The sequence below is a fragment of the Rhea americana genome, unplaced genomic scaffold (genome assembly GCF_003343005.1).
Source record: "Rhea americana isolate MKP2758 unplaced genomic scaffold, rheAme1 scaffold_6, whole genome shotgun sequence".
In the NCBI taxonomy this organism is placed as follows: domain Eukaryota; kingdom Metazoa; phylum Chordata; class Aves; order Rheiformes; family Rheidae; genus Rhea; species Rhea americana.
In genome coordinates this window covers 8,786,190-8,805,011 of record NW_028186756.1, presented here as the reverse complement: position 1 = coordinate 8,805,011, position 18,822 = coordinate 8,786,190, and the positions used below count along the sequence as shown (strand labels likewise).

At 38.2% G+C, this 18,822-nt stretch overlaps 1 protein-coding gene across 2 annotated transcripts in view; it reads left to right on the top strand.

Moving 5' to 3' along the window:
* Positions 1-237: 237 nt before the first annotated feature.
* The window catches only part of HDX (highly divergent homeobox), a 58,817-nt gene continuing 40,232 nt past the window's right edge, over positions 238-18,822 (top strand). For both annotated transcript variants that reach the window (XM_085319650.1, XM_085319651.1), the window contains exons 1-3: positions 238-245; positions 8,160-8,306; positions 12,793-13,917. In XM_085319650.1, the coding sequence (XP_085175776.1) occupies positions 8,160-8,306; positions 12,793-13,917 (1,272 nt within the window). In that variant the 5' untranslated portion in view covers positions 238-245. The remainder of the gene's footprint in view (positions 246-8,159; positions 8,307-12,792; positions 13,918-18,822) is intronic.

The following is an 18,822-nucleotide window of genomic DNA, read 5'->3' as shown; positions in this document are numbered from 1 at the left end:
CGCCGTCGGGCAGCCCGGCGCCGGGAGTGCGGCCGCGCGTCGCCGGTTCTCCCCGCGTCTTCTCCCTCCGCCCCCGGAGCTGGGCCTGGGGCGGGGTGGGGGAGGCGTGTCGGCTGCTCGCGGCGTGTGAGGCTGGCGCGGAGCGGCTCGTAGCCCCTTTCCCCTTGGGACTCTCCTCTCYTCAAGGCTGTGGTTCGCCCTGCCCCGGCGTCAGGCAAAGCCTGCCGTGGGGGCGGTTGGACAGGGTATGCGCTTGCCGTAGGATTTTATTCCTCAAGGATTGAGGAGGAGGATGGTGCCAAGGCTGGTCTGCCCCCACTTGTAGGGATAAAAGCAAACCTCAAGGCTGTCGCCCAGCATTCATTTAGCCTGGAGCTCTGGGCGTTTGATTTAAGTTCGTGTATTCTTCCAGTTTGTCTAGGTGTGGAATAATATTTCGTAATTSATGTACCCACACACCTGGAATTGTGTGCCTGTGTTGAGCTTTACTACGGAGTATGTCATGTTCGGCAAATACGAAGAAATACCATGCTAGTGGATTAAATAGTTGGTGTTTTTCCATTCTCTAAACTAAACTTGTTAACTTCATTAAGTATCAGGCTCTATTTGTTTTGCACGTGGTTTAAAATAATGCCGTATTTTATGGTGCATACTATTTTTAAAGCAGTAAGACATTCAGAGTGCCTGTAGTGTCTCATTTACCCTTTTTTAAAAGCTGCTTTTAGTTAAATTACAACAGGTGYCTGTGCTTTGTGGATAAAGACAGGCATTAACTTTAAGCAATAAAAATTCATGAGCAGACCAACTGAGACATCATGGTCCTAACCATCTGCTGTATTACATAYTTATTCCAGTTGGGTACGGTAGGCTGTCTTTAAGGTACGATTGGAATAAGTGTTTACAGGGTAAAGATGTCTTCATTGTCTATATTTGGTCTCTAGTTCTCCAGATTTGGAACAAAACATCTGTTTAGAGCTTTCTGGTTTTAACATGGTTACATAGGATACTGTGGCAAGGACGTCTTTACTGCTTCTGTTGTTGTACCTTTTTTAAAGAAAAATCCYACTGGTATTTATTCAGAAAGCACCAGGCCTTACTTCAGTGAAGTGCTAGCTGAAAGTAGTACTAAATCATCCGAACTGGCATCTTAAAGCAGCACACATCTCCAGAGTAAAACTAAATTTTAATTTTTTTTTTCCTGTGGTATAATGTAGGTCTTACAAATATTTGTATACCTACTTAACTTAAAGCATGTGGCTAATCCAGTTGAAGTCAGAAGGCTCATTCGTATGAAAAAAATTAATAGGATGCATTAATCTGCAGAGTTATGGTCGTAGGTTATACTACTACTAGGTTACTGAGAACTGCCTAATTTGTCAYTAACAAAGGGCTTAAACTTAAAAGTAGAACTGTGATATAGTATTACAAATGTTCTAGCTGGTGAAGAAGGATGCAATTGTCCTGCTAGTCATAAGTATTTAAAAGAAGTAGCTTTATTAGATAGAATATTTTACTCCCTGCTAGCATAGTATTCTACACGTACAGGTTTTTAGCTGTGGTTACTTTGGCCTGTGTAAGAAAGAGACATTTATGTACAAGTACGGATTATTGCTTAATGTGTGTCTGGTGTCTTCATGTATTTCCCTTGGAATGTGGAAAAAAAAAAAAAGCCCCAAAACAACCCCCTAAGGTGTTAGTAGACGTGGAAGGTGTATTGAATGAATGTAATTACAGGTTAGGTTTCTAAGAGTGTAGTTCGTAGAGTCACTACTCACTGCTGCAGTTTTTCATTTATATGTATAATAGATTTCTTATTATAATTTTTGCAATTCTATTTCAGTTTATATTGGTGCTTTTTTTTCCTTTTCCCTACTCTTCACTTCTTCCCTGCTGCTGCAAATTTACGGAGGGGAAAAACTAAATAAGAGTATAAAGTAATACGAATAGAGAGGGGAATGCTGAGTTCCTGTTTTGACTAGACAGACTGAAATAATAGGCTTTTGGACTTGTGTAAGATGGCTTTTTATTTTAACAGACACTTGTCTGTCAAATTAGTGTTTTCAGTGTACTAGTCTACAGAGACCTAACATTTTTTTAGGTAGTTCCAATGCGCTTAATGTTTAGACTAATCAACATTAAGTCTATAATATAATAAACAGCATAATATATGCTATAAATTATAGTGAGATGGTAGGCAATATAAAATTTTTTCAGATCTTTGAAGTAATCATTACAGAACAGTTACCTAACTGCTGTATACACATTTCTTAAGGAGAAATCATGAACACAGGAAAATTCTGATTTTCTTATTGTTCCTTCTTTTGTGGTATTCCTTGTCACCAAACATCTCTGAGCTTCACCCAGTCTCCTAGAGAGATTCTTTTTTTCCTGGATGCTGATTAAAGTTAGCTACAAAAGAAGAACCCTGCATTTCTGGCAAATTGTGTGGGATAAATGTAACATTAATTACCTGTTTCATAAAGTGAACGTGCAATCTACTTCAAAAGCAAACTCCTCTTCAATTGTTCTGTGTTTTCCCTTCTCCATTTGTGACATGAAAAAGGAAAGAGGGTGGGTACTATGGAAAAATTTGCTCAAACACTGTTAAAAAAAAAAAAAAAAAAAAAAAGTTCTGCCATGGTATGCCTGCCAGTGTGGCAGATTTAAATGTATTAGTAGAATAGTCCTAGCAGTCCTGGATAAACTGGAAAGGCATTGAATTTCAGTCTTCATTGTCAGTCATTGTAGAGCAGTCACGTGGTTGGTGCCTGACTCTACGGCTTGGACTGAATTTTCATCTCCCTAATCACAGCATATAGAGAAGGAGTTCTTTTTGGTACTACTATATCTTTTTTTAAATTAGTATTCTGTTAAGAGAGGGAATGAGGAATAATGCCTTTCTTGATAGGTGTATACAGGGGTGAGGAATAGGAGACCATGAAAGTGGAAAACTGAATGAGATTAATTGGCTTAGAAGGTGTAGCAAATGTGGAGGAAATATTTGCAGGAAACATGCTTTTGTGTTTTTGGTAGGTTCTCGGCACTATTACTTAGCCAGCAACCTACGTGGTCAAAGCTACCGTGTTTTATTATATGGTAGCAGGAAAATGTTGAATCTTTAAAAGTATTACTTTTGTCATCTTTCCCTTATTAAAATGAAAAATAACTTCTGTTTTTAGTGGAGTTTCAGTGTGCACACCCATTTGCCTGAATTTAATAAATCTAAAATTCTTTCTTTAACAAACTCTCTTTCCAGTTCCAGTGTGTTGCCCACCAGCTGGTCATCTGGTTTCTCAAAATCAYGTTCAAATACATGCTTTCTAAGCCTGTCGAGACAAGGTTAAAATTAAATTATGACAAAAATCCAGGTGGCTTTCTAACCTTGAGTCTGAGGTTCAAGATAAAGGTGAGAAATCCTGAAGAAACTAGATTGCTTCAAGGGTACACAAATTAGGAAGAAGAATTGATTTCCTCTGAAGTTACTGAGATTTTTGAATAATACTGAGTTCATTATGAAGGTGCATTAACTATTGATTCTCTTGATACTAGTGTGGCTACATTACTATATAGTAATATCATCACTTTGGCTCTAATTTATGTAGAATTAAACTGACTGAGAATCTCACATATTAAAGAGAATGTTAATATCTTGTTCATTTTAATTATGGAAATTGTTGCTAAATAACATTTCTTGAAAAAAAAATCAATGTAATACTTCTGCAAGCATACCCGGTATGATTGTAGTCTCAAAGATAGTTAAAATTTTGCTTTTGTAGATGCTTGAGTGCTTATTACACTTAATATAGATAAATTGCTAGGTCTGACAGGTGTGAAAGAATAAGTGAAATTTGTTGTCTGTAAATGTGGGATGTGTTCAGGCAATGCTTTGTGAATTGATATGATAGTTTTGGAGTTTTTGTGACTTCAATGATATTTCCAAACATTTAGTAATGGATTTATCTAACACAAGGAACTGTTCTAAATATCCTAAATAAACACTTCAGAACACTGCTATGCTTTGTAGTATTGCAAAATTCTTAACACGAGTGAATCTGGTAGCAAACTGATTTCTATCTAGACTTTACGAATGTTGTACTATCAGGATTTATTTAACCTGTAAGACAAGGGACCTCCTGTGTACTGTTGTGAAATCAATATGCCAATTAATGTTTTGTCCTGTGGTATTAAGATTGAATACTCGGAGATTACTACTAATATTAGAAATATTAGTAATAATYTTCTGGTCTTTTATTCCTAGTCATAAATTACTAAGTAGACAATTGCCAAAAAAATCCCTCAACCCCAAAGCAAACAACGAAACAGAAAAAAACAAATGTATGAGCTGAAATTAAGGTGATTCCAAATTTCCTTTCTTGTTCTGTATAATCTGAGATCTGCATGAGAAGTCATTTCCTGCCCACCTATGAATAGAGCAAATCTTGTGAGATTTTGCTACATCTGCAATCCAGATAGCAAAAAATAATCTGCAGCTTCTTTGTGTGAGGTGGGCAAGGGTACTTTATTCCAGATATTAGTGCTGGATGTTATCTTTGTGCTCAATCTAGAGCTTAACTTCTACTTTTTAGTAACATGTTATGCCAACTAACAGCAGTTCAAACTATTTCAGGATGCAACAGAAAGTTTGCTGTAACAGTCTGCTTGGTACCCAACAACTAGTTTTTTCTGAGGTTAATATTTTAAATAGAATTTGAATTGAATTTTCTGTTGAGTTGTTATAACTGCCTGGCTAGCCCTGCTGAACCTTATGGTCTTGATTTGATTTATTCTGCAATTTAAGCTTAAATTTCTCTTGCCTCTAGTAAAAGATGGTTTTAAAAATTTTGAATGAATTAATTGACAGAGCAGTATGGATAAAATKGATTGCAGAATGAGTTAGCTAATTATTTTTATTGCCAGTTAGGACTGTAAATAAGAATATCAGTTTAATGTTCCTTCTGTAATTTTGGTAAATGTGTGCAGGTAAGTGAGACAGTAGGAAATGGTACAGAGCTGTATAATGACTTAAGATTCAGTATATATAAAGTAGAAAAAGCATTAATAAAGTAAAATTGAAAGTTCAGTTTGTAATTCAAAATCTAAAATTAAGGCTCAATTTCAGTAACTCTGCAGCGGTAGGGTCCTACAGTGTATTTATTTCAGCCCATCTCTGATGGCCTCTGCACGGATAACTCTCTTGAGCTGTACTTGGTTACACTTGAAAGTAAAAGGAGCTAAGGAATCTTACAGGTATTTTGACTGGTGGATGTAGTTTGCAGTTTCTCTTAATCACTTGGAAAAATGAAATGTCTTTTGAACCAGACTATGACCTCTCTTGAGGTCTGTCATGCAATGCAGACAGATGAAATAAATCTATTGATCTTCAAATAAGCCTTAGTGCTTTACCCTGTCCATATCKAAACGAAAGATTTCAAATACAAGAATAAAAATATTTTAATACAGAAGTGAATTTGGATATAGAAATCCGAATCTCTATGGCGTAATTAGAAACAGTGCCAAGGAAAGGACACACTTCATTTGCAGGTCATCAGACCAGATCCCAAAATACTGTCCTGCAATTGGAGGAGTCTGTGTTGTCTTRCAGTTGGTTGGTTATTAAATTATTTGGAGAACAGGCTTCTTTTTAGTTAGCCTATGTATGGTAATAAAGTAGCTATGGGATGACAGGCTTTATTTTCTGCATCTGGAAAGATAGGTATATAGATATTTCTGATGAATATTGCACCAGGTCATTTGTTCGTTCTGATCTCAAGTGACTGAAACAGGACTCTGCTACTGAAGGAGTAGTAGGTACAGACATAAATCAGTGGATGACTGCATCCACTTATCCGTAGAAGAGATCTGAAGACTGTTCCTAACTTCATAGATTAGATTTTTATGAGCCTTGATTTGTTAATGAGTTAATAGTTGTGTCCTCTGTAGCTTGTTATAAATTCTTTTAAACAGCAGAGTATTGAGAAAGTCTCCTTTGCCCAGCTCTCAGCCTGTGGCACAGTGCAGATTGTGGGGTGTGTAAATCACAGGCAAAACCTCACTTGTAATAAATCTGGTGGTCTTTAAAAGTGGACTAAACTGWGTGTGTGAAGTAAGAATTGGGAAGACAGGTAAAAACGTGATTGAAAAATTCTCTTTTGTTTATCTATTATTGAAAACAGTAATTTCTGCAAGTTAGTATTTAGTTATTTTCTACTATTTACTGATCCATGGAGGAAAGYAAACTCTGGAATGAAAGCTCTGGCCTGCAGAAGTTTTATTGTGAATTCTAGATATGTTCAACATTAGTGGGTATTTCTACTCTACTTTTCCATTCCAAATTCCCAGAAATCATAGGTAGAAGTTTGGCTACAAAGGGTTCCCACATTCCCTTTATTTTTGTGCAAGGTGATGAGAGGATTTCTTAATTCTTTAGTTTGTTATGCATTATTTTGATGCTTATACTGAAAGCATTAACARTAACTTATGGCTGTGTTTTTGTTTTCTTTCTGAAGCACAAAGCCAGATGCAAATTGCTACTGGACAGTAGCTCATTTTGTCCCAGCTAGCAGCCTCCTGTTTAAGACAAGATAAAGACCCCATTTTGTAAGAAATGCCCCATCACCACAGGACTTACTGGTTTCGGTAACATTAATTGCTAGTGATAAAACTAGAGAATTACATGTAATTTTCCTGTGTGGAGTGTATATCAAGACTTCAACATTTAAGTTTGCCATCAGGGAGTCTCTCCTGTAGTAGTTTGTTTGTACTTACTATTTTATTCATACTTAGTAATGTTCAGCTGCCTACCCTTTCCAATCTTGGGCATGATTTTCATGGGTAATGAAGCTGTAGCTGCTTTAACTTSTTCACCAAACCACTGCTGAAAGAGGCTGCCTTCGCCATGTCCACCTCGAGCACTGCCTTGCCRCAGGCCTGGCATAGTCGTGCGCTGAGCCCAGCTGGGACACCGGCYGCCTGGGCACCTCGCTGCGTCGGAGGTGACGGGTCTCTGTGTCCTGGTGTGGTTTGCCGGTAGTGTGCAGCAGCAGCTGTGTGGGCACCGGTGCAGCTGCCAGGCGGCTGGGTGAGCAGCAGYGCCCTGCGCTGCTGTGGGGTAACAGCCCTGCTGCTCCCGGCCCTGGCTCCAGCCCTGGTTCCTTCCTCCTCAGCAAGGCTGTCTCAAGGGGGAACCTTTTGATGAGCTGTTTCAGCATGCTGAAACAGAAAACTTCACCCTGCTGAGCTGCTGTTAGCAATGGGAGAARTGTGGGTCTTTTGATTCTGGTTTAACGTGCTGAAAAAGCTCATTGCAGTTCCAGATGAAAGAAGGAGGCCAAGAACACTTTCCTGAGGGCTGGTGCTAGGGTCTGGGTTCGGTAGCCAGCGTTGGCTTACAGTGCTATAAAATAACCGTAGTGTTCTTAACAGACCTAACGTATAGCCTTAGGGTATAGCTTCCCAGTAATTTTAACCTTTCTAACCACAGGCTGTGATTTGAGTGGTTTATCCTATCCCATCTCCTTTGGGTTAATGTATTAGCATTGCAGTGGGAAGGACCAGAGCTGGCTGAATCCGCCTTCAGTGGCTCTCAGTGTTGGTCCTTGGTGTTTATGACTTTATAGATGCAAAGTGCCGCTGCTGACACAGCAGAAGGAATAGGAATGAGCAGCCAGTAATGGAAAGTAGGATTTGTTGAAGTCAGAGGCGGTGGAGGCTTCACTTGTTTCAAACTGTCACCTTGTGGGTTTTTTTTTTCAGATTTTATATTTTCTTGTGGGAGAGGATAAACAAAACCTTCCAATGTTTTTGCAGCATCTAGTGTTACTCTGTTTTGCCTAATGTTCTTTCTTAAGGGAGAAACTTTTTTTCTTTGAAACTAGAGGTTCTTGGACTTAGCAATACAATATAATACTTGTGAAAGGCTGGCAGTGTTGTTCCGAACATGTAGTTCACTTATTCAACTCGAATCCACCACAAAGGAATTGTTAATGCTGTCTGTAACAGTTTTTTGAAAAGTAAGTAAAAGTATTGGTATAGGATTCCCTTTTTTTTTTAAAAAAAGTCAACACTTAGCATTATCACAGCAAGCATAAATGACAGCCTGTACATTCTACAAGTATTACAGTTTTTATTCCAACTTTCAGAGTATCTTCTTTTATTTTTAGATGAATCTGCGTTCTGTATTTACTGTAGAACAACAAAGGATATTACAGCGTTATTATGAAAATGGAATGACAAATCAAAGTAAAAATTGCTTTCAGCTCATATTACAGTGTGCACAAGAAACTAAACTGGACTTCAGTGTAGTCAGGGTAAGTACTAAGGCCTTCCAAATTTATATGTTAAAGTTATACAAATTCATTTCTTTACATAAAATATCTGTGGAGGGCTGGAGTTTCTAACTTCATACTTGTCTTTAAAAACAGACTTCAGTATGCTGTATGACATGTCCATTTTTATCTAGTGAACCTGTTTATAGTTTGTTTTCATTTATGTCTTCATGTAATTGCTGCATTTAGCAGGGGCCTGGGTATTGCACAAGGAGTGACTTTTTTGATTGTTTGTTTATAAAATTAAATTGTAAATAGGATTGTCCTATGCAAAAGTTGTGCAGTGTATTGTATCAAAGGAAGGTGCTTCTTCTGACACAGAAATATGTCGTATTTGTATTCCTTGTTGAAAACATAAATACTGTGGTCCCTCATGGTTATTTACAGTGAGTACATTTCTTTTCTTATAGATGAAGAATGCCCTATTGCTAACAGGACCTCTTCCAAAGTCTATGAATTCCATGAGAATGGAAATAATAATCCCTTTGTGAAACACTAGACAACAAAATGGCTGCTGTCTCAGCACAGAAATAGAAATCACGAAGCATTAGCTGAAAGAATAACAATGGTAGTGAAGCTAGCAGGAGTTTTACTGCAACGCTCGACAGTGAAGAGGAAGAAGTAAAACCTGTCTGGTTATTTTCACTATACTATTGATGCACGAATAAAGGAAAGAACTCCTCTTGCTCCCTAATTTTTATTTGAATTCCCTTCCCTCGTCATATTCTAGAAATATTAAGCACTTACTTTCTCAGCTCAGGATGGTAGGAAGCTCTGAAAGCCAGCCAGAAATTCAGAGGCTCTAAAAGAGGCAAACAGTTGTGATCCTGATACTGCTGATGCTGTCAGAAACTATTCTTTTTTTATTTGTATACTGATTGAAGAAATTAGAGTAGGCAGCCAGTCTATCCTCTGCTTGCAGTCCTCATTTACTCTCCGTATATCTTTTTCCTTATTTCCTTGCAGTGATACATAATATACTTTTTTCTTTAGTTTTCTTCCTTTCTTCCTTCTTCGTATATCTTTTTCCCTATTTCCTTGCAGTGATACGTAATATACTTTTTCTTTAGTTTTCTTCCTTTCCTGCCTTTCTTCCTTCTTTGCAAAACTTAAACTTTCTTCATACATGTGAAGTGTCATGAGAGCAGTGCCAGCATTTGGCCTGTGTTTGTCATATTTTTATGACCTTGCCTTTTTCTTCCTCACAACCCTTCTTTCTGTCTCTCCTGTTTCCCTCTCTTCCCCCATTTTTTACTTTTTGCTGTTAAACTCTTGAGCAAGGACTAGTACTAATTTTGCACAATGTCTACCAAAATGATACCTGGATTGTAGGTGGCAGTTGCAGATACTGACAGCAGCGGAAACAAATTTATTCTTTSTCTGAATCAGTATTTCTAGAGCCTTATCCAATAGATAAAACTATGTATAATCTTTCCAATCTTGAGTTAGGTTGGAATAAAGGAAAGTCTTATTTATGAATTGATGTAAAATCTGTACAGATTTCATTGCTGTGATACAAAATGGAAAAAGTCCCTTCCAAAATTGGGAGGCACAGAAGTTACTTTTGGGAAAAATACCTAAACCTCTTCAAGTTTAAGACAGATGAATTAAAACTATGTAGGACTTGAACAGCCTATCTTTATTCATTCATATCAGCATAATTCTGCTTTTCTTTTTATCTTCACATGAAATGTGAGCAATCTTGATAAAGCTTAGAGTTGTGCAAGTCTGATTTCATAGTTACTGAGTGTTGAGAAGAGTTGATCAAGAGGTGTTGTGAGGATCCCTACCCTGCAACAGCAATAGTTGTCAGAATGTTTTCAGCCTCATTACTCTTTCACATCTCTTGAAAGATTTCCCGAGGAGATCTTATATTCAGATTTAGGATGGAACTTCTGGCCAAAATTAATGGCCAAGAACCACTGAAAACCACTATGGGCATGTATCTAGATTGTGGGAGAGTCTGAAGTTCCTTGTCTGCCTGATTCAAGCAGGGAACATAAAACCAACATCTCCTAAATCCCAGGTGATTTTCTTAACAAATGGATTTTTTGATTTGTTGTCCTTTTTGGGAGTTTTTTCCTTTTGCAAATAACAGTTTAAGAATTTCAGTAACACTTTCAGTGTTCATTTCTCTTACTGAAGAGAGACTGCTTCCAAAATGTATTAGTTTAGCACGTGCTTGAAACGAAGAGCTCTGTCCCTTCTCTAAGGTATATTTTGTACTTAATGACTGCTTAGTCACATCCCAAACTAATGCCCTATCAGGTTGTTAACAATGTGAAGCTTCCCTTTCAGTCTAAGGGTATAGTTTTACGTAATTCTTCTGTCTTAATGTCTTACCATGCTAAAAGCAAGAAGTTTTGTACTTTTTCCCTTCTCCCAGCTGTGCAATTCTTTCCCTTTCTTTCTTGTACTGAACATCTCTTGCAGTCATTTAATTTCAGACTAATCCAATTCCATTTCCTAACCTGATCCAAACTTTTTTTTTTAATCCAATTTAGTTTTATCCCATTCTAGTGAGTTGTACTCACTGATCAATCAAGTGGATGTCTTACCTGCTTTTGATGAAGAGGTGGGAACAAAAAGCTGAGGAGGTAGGGGAATGGGACTTTTTCTGTAATGACAGGTCTGACTCAAGTTGTCTCTTGAAACTCTGTTTTAATCCGAAGTGAGCAGCAGTGCTGTTAAGTTATTTGCATTTCTTTGAATGCTTTGCTTTTCAGGAAAACCAGGAGAAAAGCCTTAGCTTTTAGTTTTACACTGTGGGGAAGCTGTGGAGAGGTTGGGGGGGGGAAGTCTCTGCTGGCTTAAAATTCACAGTGCACTTATTTAATTATCATTTCTAACTTGAAAGCTTACTGAGAAGAATAAGGAAGAAAACTTTATTCTGAGTTTTTGTATACAGTAAAGGAAAAATAAGATCTGTGGCTAACTATGTGTGTTAAAACTTTTGTATCTAACCTTCCTCTGAGAAGAAAAATAGATTTTATTACAAGTACCTGAAATGTTATTACATGCAATAAATCATGCCTTAAATTAGGCATTTTATAAAAATTGACAACAAAAGTAAATAGAATGGGCTGGGGACTTCAACATAGTCCTGTATGGTAGACAAGAGTATTTTGCTGTAGAAAATGCATTTAAATCTTAAACAGATATCAATATGTGAAGAAAGAAAGTTTAACTTCTTTCATGTGATGTGATGAAAATCCAAGGTAGTTACTCAGTTCAGTTCGCTTGTTTGGGGTTGGGGGAGATTTTTTTTGGTTTGCTGAATGTTGAGGTCTTGCTTTGGTTTGTTTATAGGTGTGCAGCACATGGTATTCAGAGTGGTACAGAAAACAGTTTCATCCTATCTGTATATGCAGTCATGTATGTCTGATTCTTTTCAGTAACCAGCATAAACAGATGCAAATGCTTATTTTAGGTCTTTGGCACTCATGTCTTGCTCACTTATGCCCTCACATTCTATACGGACATACTGCAGTAAAGGAATTGAGCAAGTCCTGTCTTGTGGTTATGAAAGTTCCCAGGAAAAGTCTAGGTGCTGCTTATGCTTCCGATATTAGAGCTAGTGTTTGCAATGAATTAATAGCTCTTCATCTAAAAAAAAGAAAAGGAAATTGTTGTTTTCTGCTAAAGTCCTTTATCTTAATTCATTACTTGCAGGACAGACTTTGTTTAAAACAGCAGTAAATTTTATCTTGTGCATATCTGTCATAGTAGAAAAATACATGTTTGAAAAATGCAAGTACTGTCTTTTACACATCCTTATTTTCTTTGTCACTTCCAGAAATGTCCATAATGGCAAACTTGTGTTTGCCCCTAACCCTGCTAGTCCTAATCTTGTCTATCAGTATCTTTCAAAAGCACATGATGCTTGTCTGGGCAGGTGGCAGAGGAGGAACTTGTCCATAGCTTTAAACACTTAACAAAACCAGTTTCAGATTTTCCAGCAGAAAGAGATGTTCCTATTCTTTTCTTCATTCTTCCCAAATGCACCCAGGGGTTACCTGTTTCTGATCAAGGCAATTTTGAAGGTCATATCTATCAGCTACTTGATTACGAAAGTTTAGCTGTATCTCAGTGATGATTCTGCATCGCAAGGTGCTAAATGTTTAAAACTGAAATTTGAGGGGAATTAGACAAAGAAGGGCTAATAGAATGGATTCTAACTTTGGTATAGGAGGCATGATGAAATCTCAGAGTTCTTGAGAAGGTGGAGTTTTGGATTTGAGATTGGGATTCTCATCTGTACTACTATACGAATCCCAAAGAGTATGAACCATGGATTTCCACTCTGTATTGTACTGACTCTGTATAATCGGTAAATGGTTCTGATAAAATTTTATCTCAACTTGAACACCTTAGGTTTCATCAGATCTGCTTAAAAGTGAAATATATGTTTTTTTTCTGCATATTTAATTCTTTGTTTTGTGTTTTTGTTGTTGTTTGTTGTTTGCAGACGTGGGTTGGCAATAAAAGAAGAAAGATGAGCAGCAAGAATGCTGTAGAGTCAGGAGGCACTCCCCCGGGGACTGTCCCGGCTACACCCTCAGTACCTCCAGAAGCAGCAGTTAGAAACGTGGTAAATATTACTCGATCCCAAAGTCAGCAGTCTTCTTGGACCTCTTCTAATAATGATGTAATAGTTACTGGTATATACAGTCCTGCTAGTTCATCTAGTAGGCAAGGATCCACCAAACAGACAAATGCATCAGTAGCAGAGATACATAAAAACTCTATTCCGAGACTATCAGGAAAAAGTGATACAGAATTTCAGCAGCAGCACATCCCTATAGGACGACAAGTACCACATTGTAAAAATGCTTCCCTATTAGTAGGGGAAAAGACTATTATTTTATCTAGGCAAACAAGTGTGCTGAATTCTGCGAACTCCATATATAGTCACACTAAGAAAAGTTATGGTGGTTCATCAGTCCAGACTGCAGAGTTGGTATTACCTCAGAAGCCAGTGATATGCCACAGACCATGTAAAGCTGAATCCGTGGGATGTCAAAGGTTACAAAAATCGGAACACGCAACTCTTGCATCTCATGTGCCCCTTGGACAAAGGGCTAATACTAGGGACCCTTCTTGTAGCACCCAAAACCTGGAAATTCGTGAGGTGTTTTCACTGGCAGTGACAGATCAACCTCAGAGAACTGTGGGAGGAAGTACAGCACAGAAGCATTGTTCAGTGGAAGGCAGCTGTCTCTCCATTGCAATGGAAACTGGAGATGTTGATGATGAATATGCTAGAGAAGAAGAACTAGCATCCATGGGAGCACAAATACAAAGCTATTCAAGATATTGTGAAAGTAACAGCTCTGTTCGCGTAGAGAACCAAAGTGCAGCGCTCTCTGGGCCRGGAAGAAATGTGAGCTGTAGTTCGCAGATGGTGAATGCCAGGGATGTGCCTGACAATATATTGTATCATAACAGAGACTACCATTTGCCTGCACGGACCTCATTACATACAACATCCAATACGTTATATAACAGTGCTAATACATCAAGAAGTACTTTTTCTCCTCATTTTACATCTTCAAGTCAACTGAGGCTGTCTCAAAACCAAAATAATTACCAGGTAATCTGTCAGTTTATTTCTGTCTTCAAATCTCAAAGATGAGGTCGTGGATAAGTACTGTTTTCTTTGAAAGTTAGAAACTAATAAGCGATAGATTCATATTTCTGCAGGCTGTCTTCTGTTTACATCTGCCAGTAGAGAGAMTATCTTCTTAAAGGTATATTAAGTCTAAAGGTATGTAAGTCTTACTTAAAGGTATGTAAGTCATACTTCACTTACACTACAGCTGTACTTCACTTTAATAGTACTCCTTATCTGTGTAGCTAAGCCTGCAGCTACCACAGGTAGCCATACATCGAAGATCAGCATGGGCTTTATAGATGTGATAGATAGACTTACAGGAGGGTCGTATCTATAACTACTGATGCATGCTGAAGTTTTTGTTGTGCTGACCTGCCTTGCCAATGTATGTCACAGTTTCATACCCTTGTTTGTTCCTCTGTGGACATACTTTGCATGTGGCACAGGGCAGAACATGGGATCATGTAATAATTTTTATGTCCCTTTCTGTTGCTAGCCCTTACTAATTTCAGCTTGGATTAGTTCTTCAGCAGTACTGCACATACCCTTTACACAGTCTCCATCCAGTCTCTGAGTCCTGTTCTTCTGTCAGGGATTAATATCTCCTGTAAAACAAATAGATGATGGCAGGCACAAATATTCTTCCTCTCCCACAGCTTATGACTCAAGTATTGGTCTTAAATTCAGTCCTATTATTTCCTCATCCTGTAACAGAATCTCGTCAGTGATGCCGAGAGGGGAAAATGAAAGGCAGATAACTGCAGATGTTCAGGGGGGACTAGCACATTGAGACACTTTACAAATTTGTTTGATTTTTAAACTAGAAGAGAGAGGATTGTGCAGGAAACATCCAAATTGATCTTTTCATGGATTTTTCTGTCGTGACGTAGTCCAGGGACACTGAGATAAGTCTGAAGAATGGCACAATGCAGTGTTACCTGTGTTACCTTTAGTGTTTTTACCTGTTACTTGTTTTTTGAGGGGAAGGTTAACCTAAAAGTGAACTATTCCAGCAACATCTCCTTTTTCTGTACATTGTTCATGAGTATAAGGGATAGTACTTAATGAGGTGTTTTTATGTTTTTTTTCCTCTCATGAGCTTTTGAAACAAAGTTTTTGAGCACAAATAAAAGGCATTTTTACCAGAAATCACCAGAATCATGACTTCTTGTCAAACTTGTAGTCTGAAGACCCCATATTAGTATTTTTTTTGTTTTTGTTTGCTTTTGGTTCATAGGAGATCTGCAATTTTTTTTAATAGCCTTTCCCAAGCTATCTGAGTACTTTGGGCAAGCTGTTGTCTTCCTTTCTTCTCTCTCTGGAATAGTCTGTCAGGGTTTGCTATAACTGTTTTTATTTGAGTTATAAAATTCATTAAACGCTGTTTACTTTTGACATTCCAGTTTCATAAGTGAAGAAAAACTGTAATTGTGTACATCTGATCAATAATAGGCTAGTAAAGCAGCAGAAGTGCATATGTTTTTATTATTGTTTACTCTCTTTCACACAGTGATATGTATTATTGATATTTTCAGATGGGTGCTCTTGGTATGTTGTTTCACTCTTGCCAAAGCACCAGTGAGATATATTTCTTACTACTTTTTTGAATTTTTAATGAAATTTGAAGTAACTCTCGTCTTAGATTTTTTGGGGAGAATGGGGATTGAGTCTTTTTAAACAGGCTAGAATGGTTCGTGGTATGCGATTTTTTTTTTCTATCCTTGTGGCATGATACAGATCGAAGTAAGCAGATCCATATAATTCTTCTCCCCTCCCCCCTGTTAAAACAGTGTATCTGCTTTTTGAAAGGCAGGTTTTTTYCTGTACTCCTTTTGACTTCCATGCCTGTCTCTCTCAAATGTTCTGTGAGTTTTGGAATGCACCTTGGATCGAGGGAACAGCTGTTTTCCATGGTACCCCTTGCCCTTCCCCAGTTTTAAACCTTGGGAAAAAAAATGTGAGAGTTGCTATTAATTCACTTGTTGCTGTAAGGATCCATGCTGTGAAGCTCTGAGCTAGCACTCTTCAGTTTTAGAGTACAGTACTCTAATACTAAAGAGATTGTAACTGCAGAGGACTAGTGTCTCAGGGCCTGAACAGATCCTGCAGTATCTTGGTGATATGATGGAGTGTTGATTTCTTCAAATCATGGCATTCCTTGATGAGAGTTTCTAGAGTGCTCCAGAACAATTTGGAAGTAAGTTACATGTCATAAGACATGTTTTTGTATGGCAGTGATTCACTTCCAAATACTTGTAGCACTCTTACAAGAGAAGTTCACCAACTGCCTTCAGAATCATTGCAAAAAAAAAAATGACTCCAGTAAACTGGAAATATGTTTTATCAAAAATCATGAATGCTGCACTGTAACCACCCCCACACCACCAAGTCCTCCCTTTAAGGGTAGTCAGGCTTTCTTCTAGCCTCCATCTCCTGCCCTGCGTTGGTTTAGGGTGACTGAAAACTTTGCCCACCCTGAGTGCTTAAATCTGTTAGGTTTGCCCTCCTTAAGCAGCTGGATGCTTTCTGCTTTCTTTCCTGCTGGCACAAACGCATGTATGTTCCCGAGTTGTTCCGAGTGGGATCATGGCTCCACTGTGGGGTGGCACCTTCTAGTTGTGTGTGGAGCAGTAGCTCCCATTCTGTGCTGAAAGCTGGAGTTTGCAGGAATTGGTTGCCTTTTTGCAAGTGCGATTAGTTTGGTTTGCAGACTTCAGCAGTCACAGCTCAGCTCAGATACTCTGAAGAGGAAAAAGGGAAGAGAACGACTACTCTTGCCTCCCTCTCCTGCAGCTCCCTGCCTGCGGTGCAGGTGCCTGATGCAGGCCTTCGTTGTATTTTGACTCTGTGACCCACAGGTCAGGGCCTGAAGAGTGTCTAAAGTATTTGATTCCCAGAATTTCATGGACGTATATTAAAAAAAAAAAAAAATCCAGCGTGAGTGGTGTCTCATGCACACATCCCACTTGGAGGTGTGTATTTTGTAGCATTTTAAAACATCTTAGTTCTTTTTTCTTCTTGAGAAAGTTTTTTTCAGGTACTGTTTAAATTCTTTTAGACTTGGACAAGATGACACTACTCTTCTATGCAGTCAGTTCCTGTTAATTTCATTGCMTGTATTTAACTAATTTATTCATCAACCTAGTAATGAAAATCCTTAAACTTARAGAAGTCTCCTACATTTAAACATAGATTAAACCCGAGTACTTTATTGTTAGAATAAAAGCATCTGCTTGGATGTTTAACTGAAGTTGTGAATGTGTGATTTGTGTTTTGATGAAGTAATTACTGTTGTACACTGGGGTATCTAATTAGCAATTAGTTATAGCTCCCTTAATGGTTCAATTAATCAAACTCATGTTAATGTAACCGAAGAAAAATTTAATAAAATTATCAATTTTAATGCCTGAGCAGTTCCAGTAAACAAGTTGCTCAACCTATTTTTTTTTTAAGCTTAGTTAAAGTGTATCTAACTAGAGAGTCTGTTTTTACTAGTTTCATGTCCTCAAGGTTGAGCAGTGATATATTATTTTCTTTCTTCCCAGCTTTATGGAGCAAAAATACTGTTGCAATTGTGTGTATGTTTTGTTTTATTTTGTTATGCACACTGAAGCGTGGAGTTGCCAATTTGGCCTTGTTACCTTCTAGGGAAAAAACTAGGCCTTGTTGACAGTGCAGCAGAAGAATAGGATAATTTTTTTTCTAAAGATTTTTTTAAGGAAACGGGACATATTAAAGTGATTTGCGTACTTCCTTGGAGAACTTTGAAGTCAAGAGGATTTTGTTGCTGTTGCTCACTGTGGGGGGCAAGGCTTTTTCCCAGGGCAAGCAAAATGGTTTTCTCTGAAGGGGCTCGTGCAAAGTGTGCCCTGCCAGTCACTCATGGAACGGAAGCAAAACTGCCTTTACCTCATCGGAGTCACTCGTACTCTTTCTGTGGTGACGTACTTCCAGTCACACGAACTGGGAGAGTTGGGGGGCTCCTGGGGAAGGAGGCAGCCCTCAGCAGGCTGCAGCAGCGCTGTGCGTGGCCTCAAGTAGTTCCAGGAAGAAGGACAAGCATGGGCTGTATGAGTTGTTGCAGCATGTTGGGTTTGGRGTAGTGAATCCGCACAAGAATCGGGGAGAAGGTTATGTAAGGACCTCGCGCTGTCTAACCGCTTCGCTTAAGATCCGGTGTTGGTAATGCAGAGCGTTGGCGGCCTTTGAGCGTTCCGCGACATCTGCAGGAGTTTCTCTTTTGTCTCTGTTTCCCTGAAAACAAAGAACCGATACCCTTTCGGGGACAAGGATTTTAGGCTGTCATTTTTGCAGCTCACTGCAGATTTCCCAGCTGGACTAGGACTAATGTTAAACCTGCAGGTGTGTCTTGGTAACTCTGGTTTTTGCAGGAAAACCATCAATCTGACTCAATTTTTTTTTCTTTTTTTTTTTTTTTTTTTTTTTTTTTTTTTTTTTTTTTTTTTGGTGTGTGTGGAGTCAGAATATCTCCATGTATGTTGTCCTTCAGATAGTTATATTGAGATGAAATTCATCGTATTTGGCATTGTATCTGTCAGTTTACATACATCTGTCTTCCAAGTAACTGTTGATGCCTTACTAGACTTGATTCATTTGTTCACCCAGAATAACATAGTGTTCTTATAGCCCCACTTTAAATCTGTTGGCTTCTTGAGGAGTAAGAATATAATTCCCTGTAGTTTCTGATTCATTAAAAAAAAAGATTCCTCCCCCCAAAAACACTTAACCAAACAGAAAACCGCAGAAAGCAAACCGTGTAGATACTGAGAATACATTTGTAATGGATTCTGTCATGTAAAGCTGTTTGGAATATATAATTGCAATAGATATTACTTGTTTCTCCRTAATATCTCTAAAATGCCT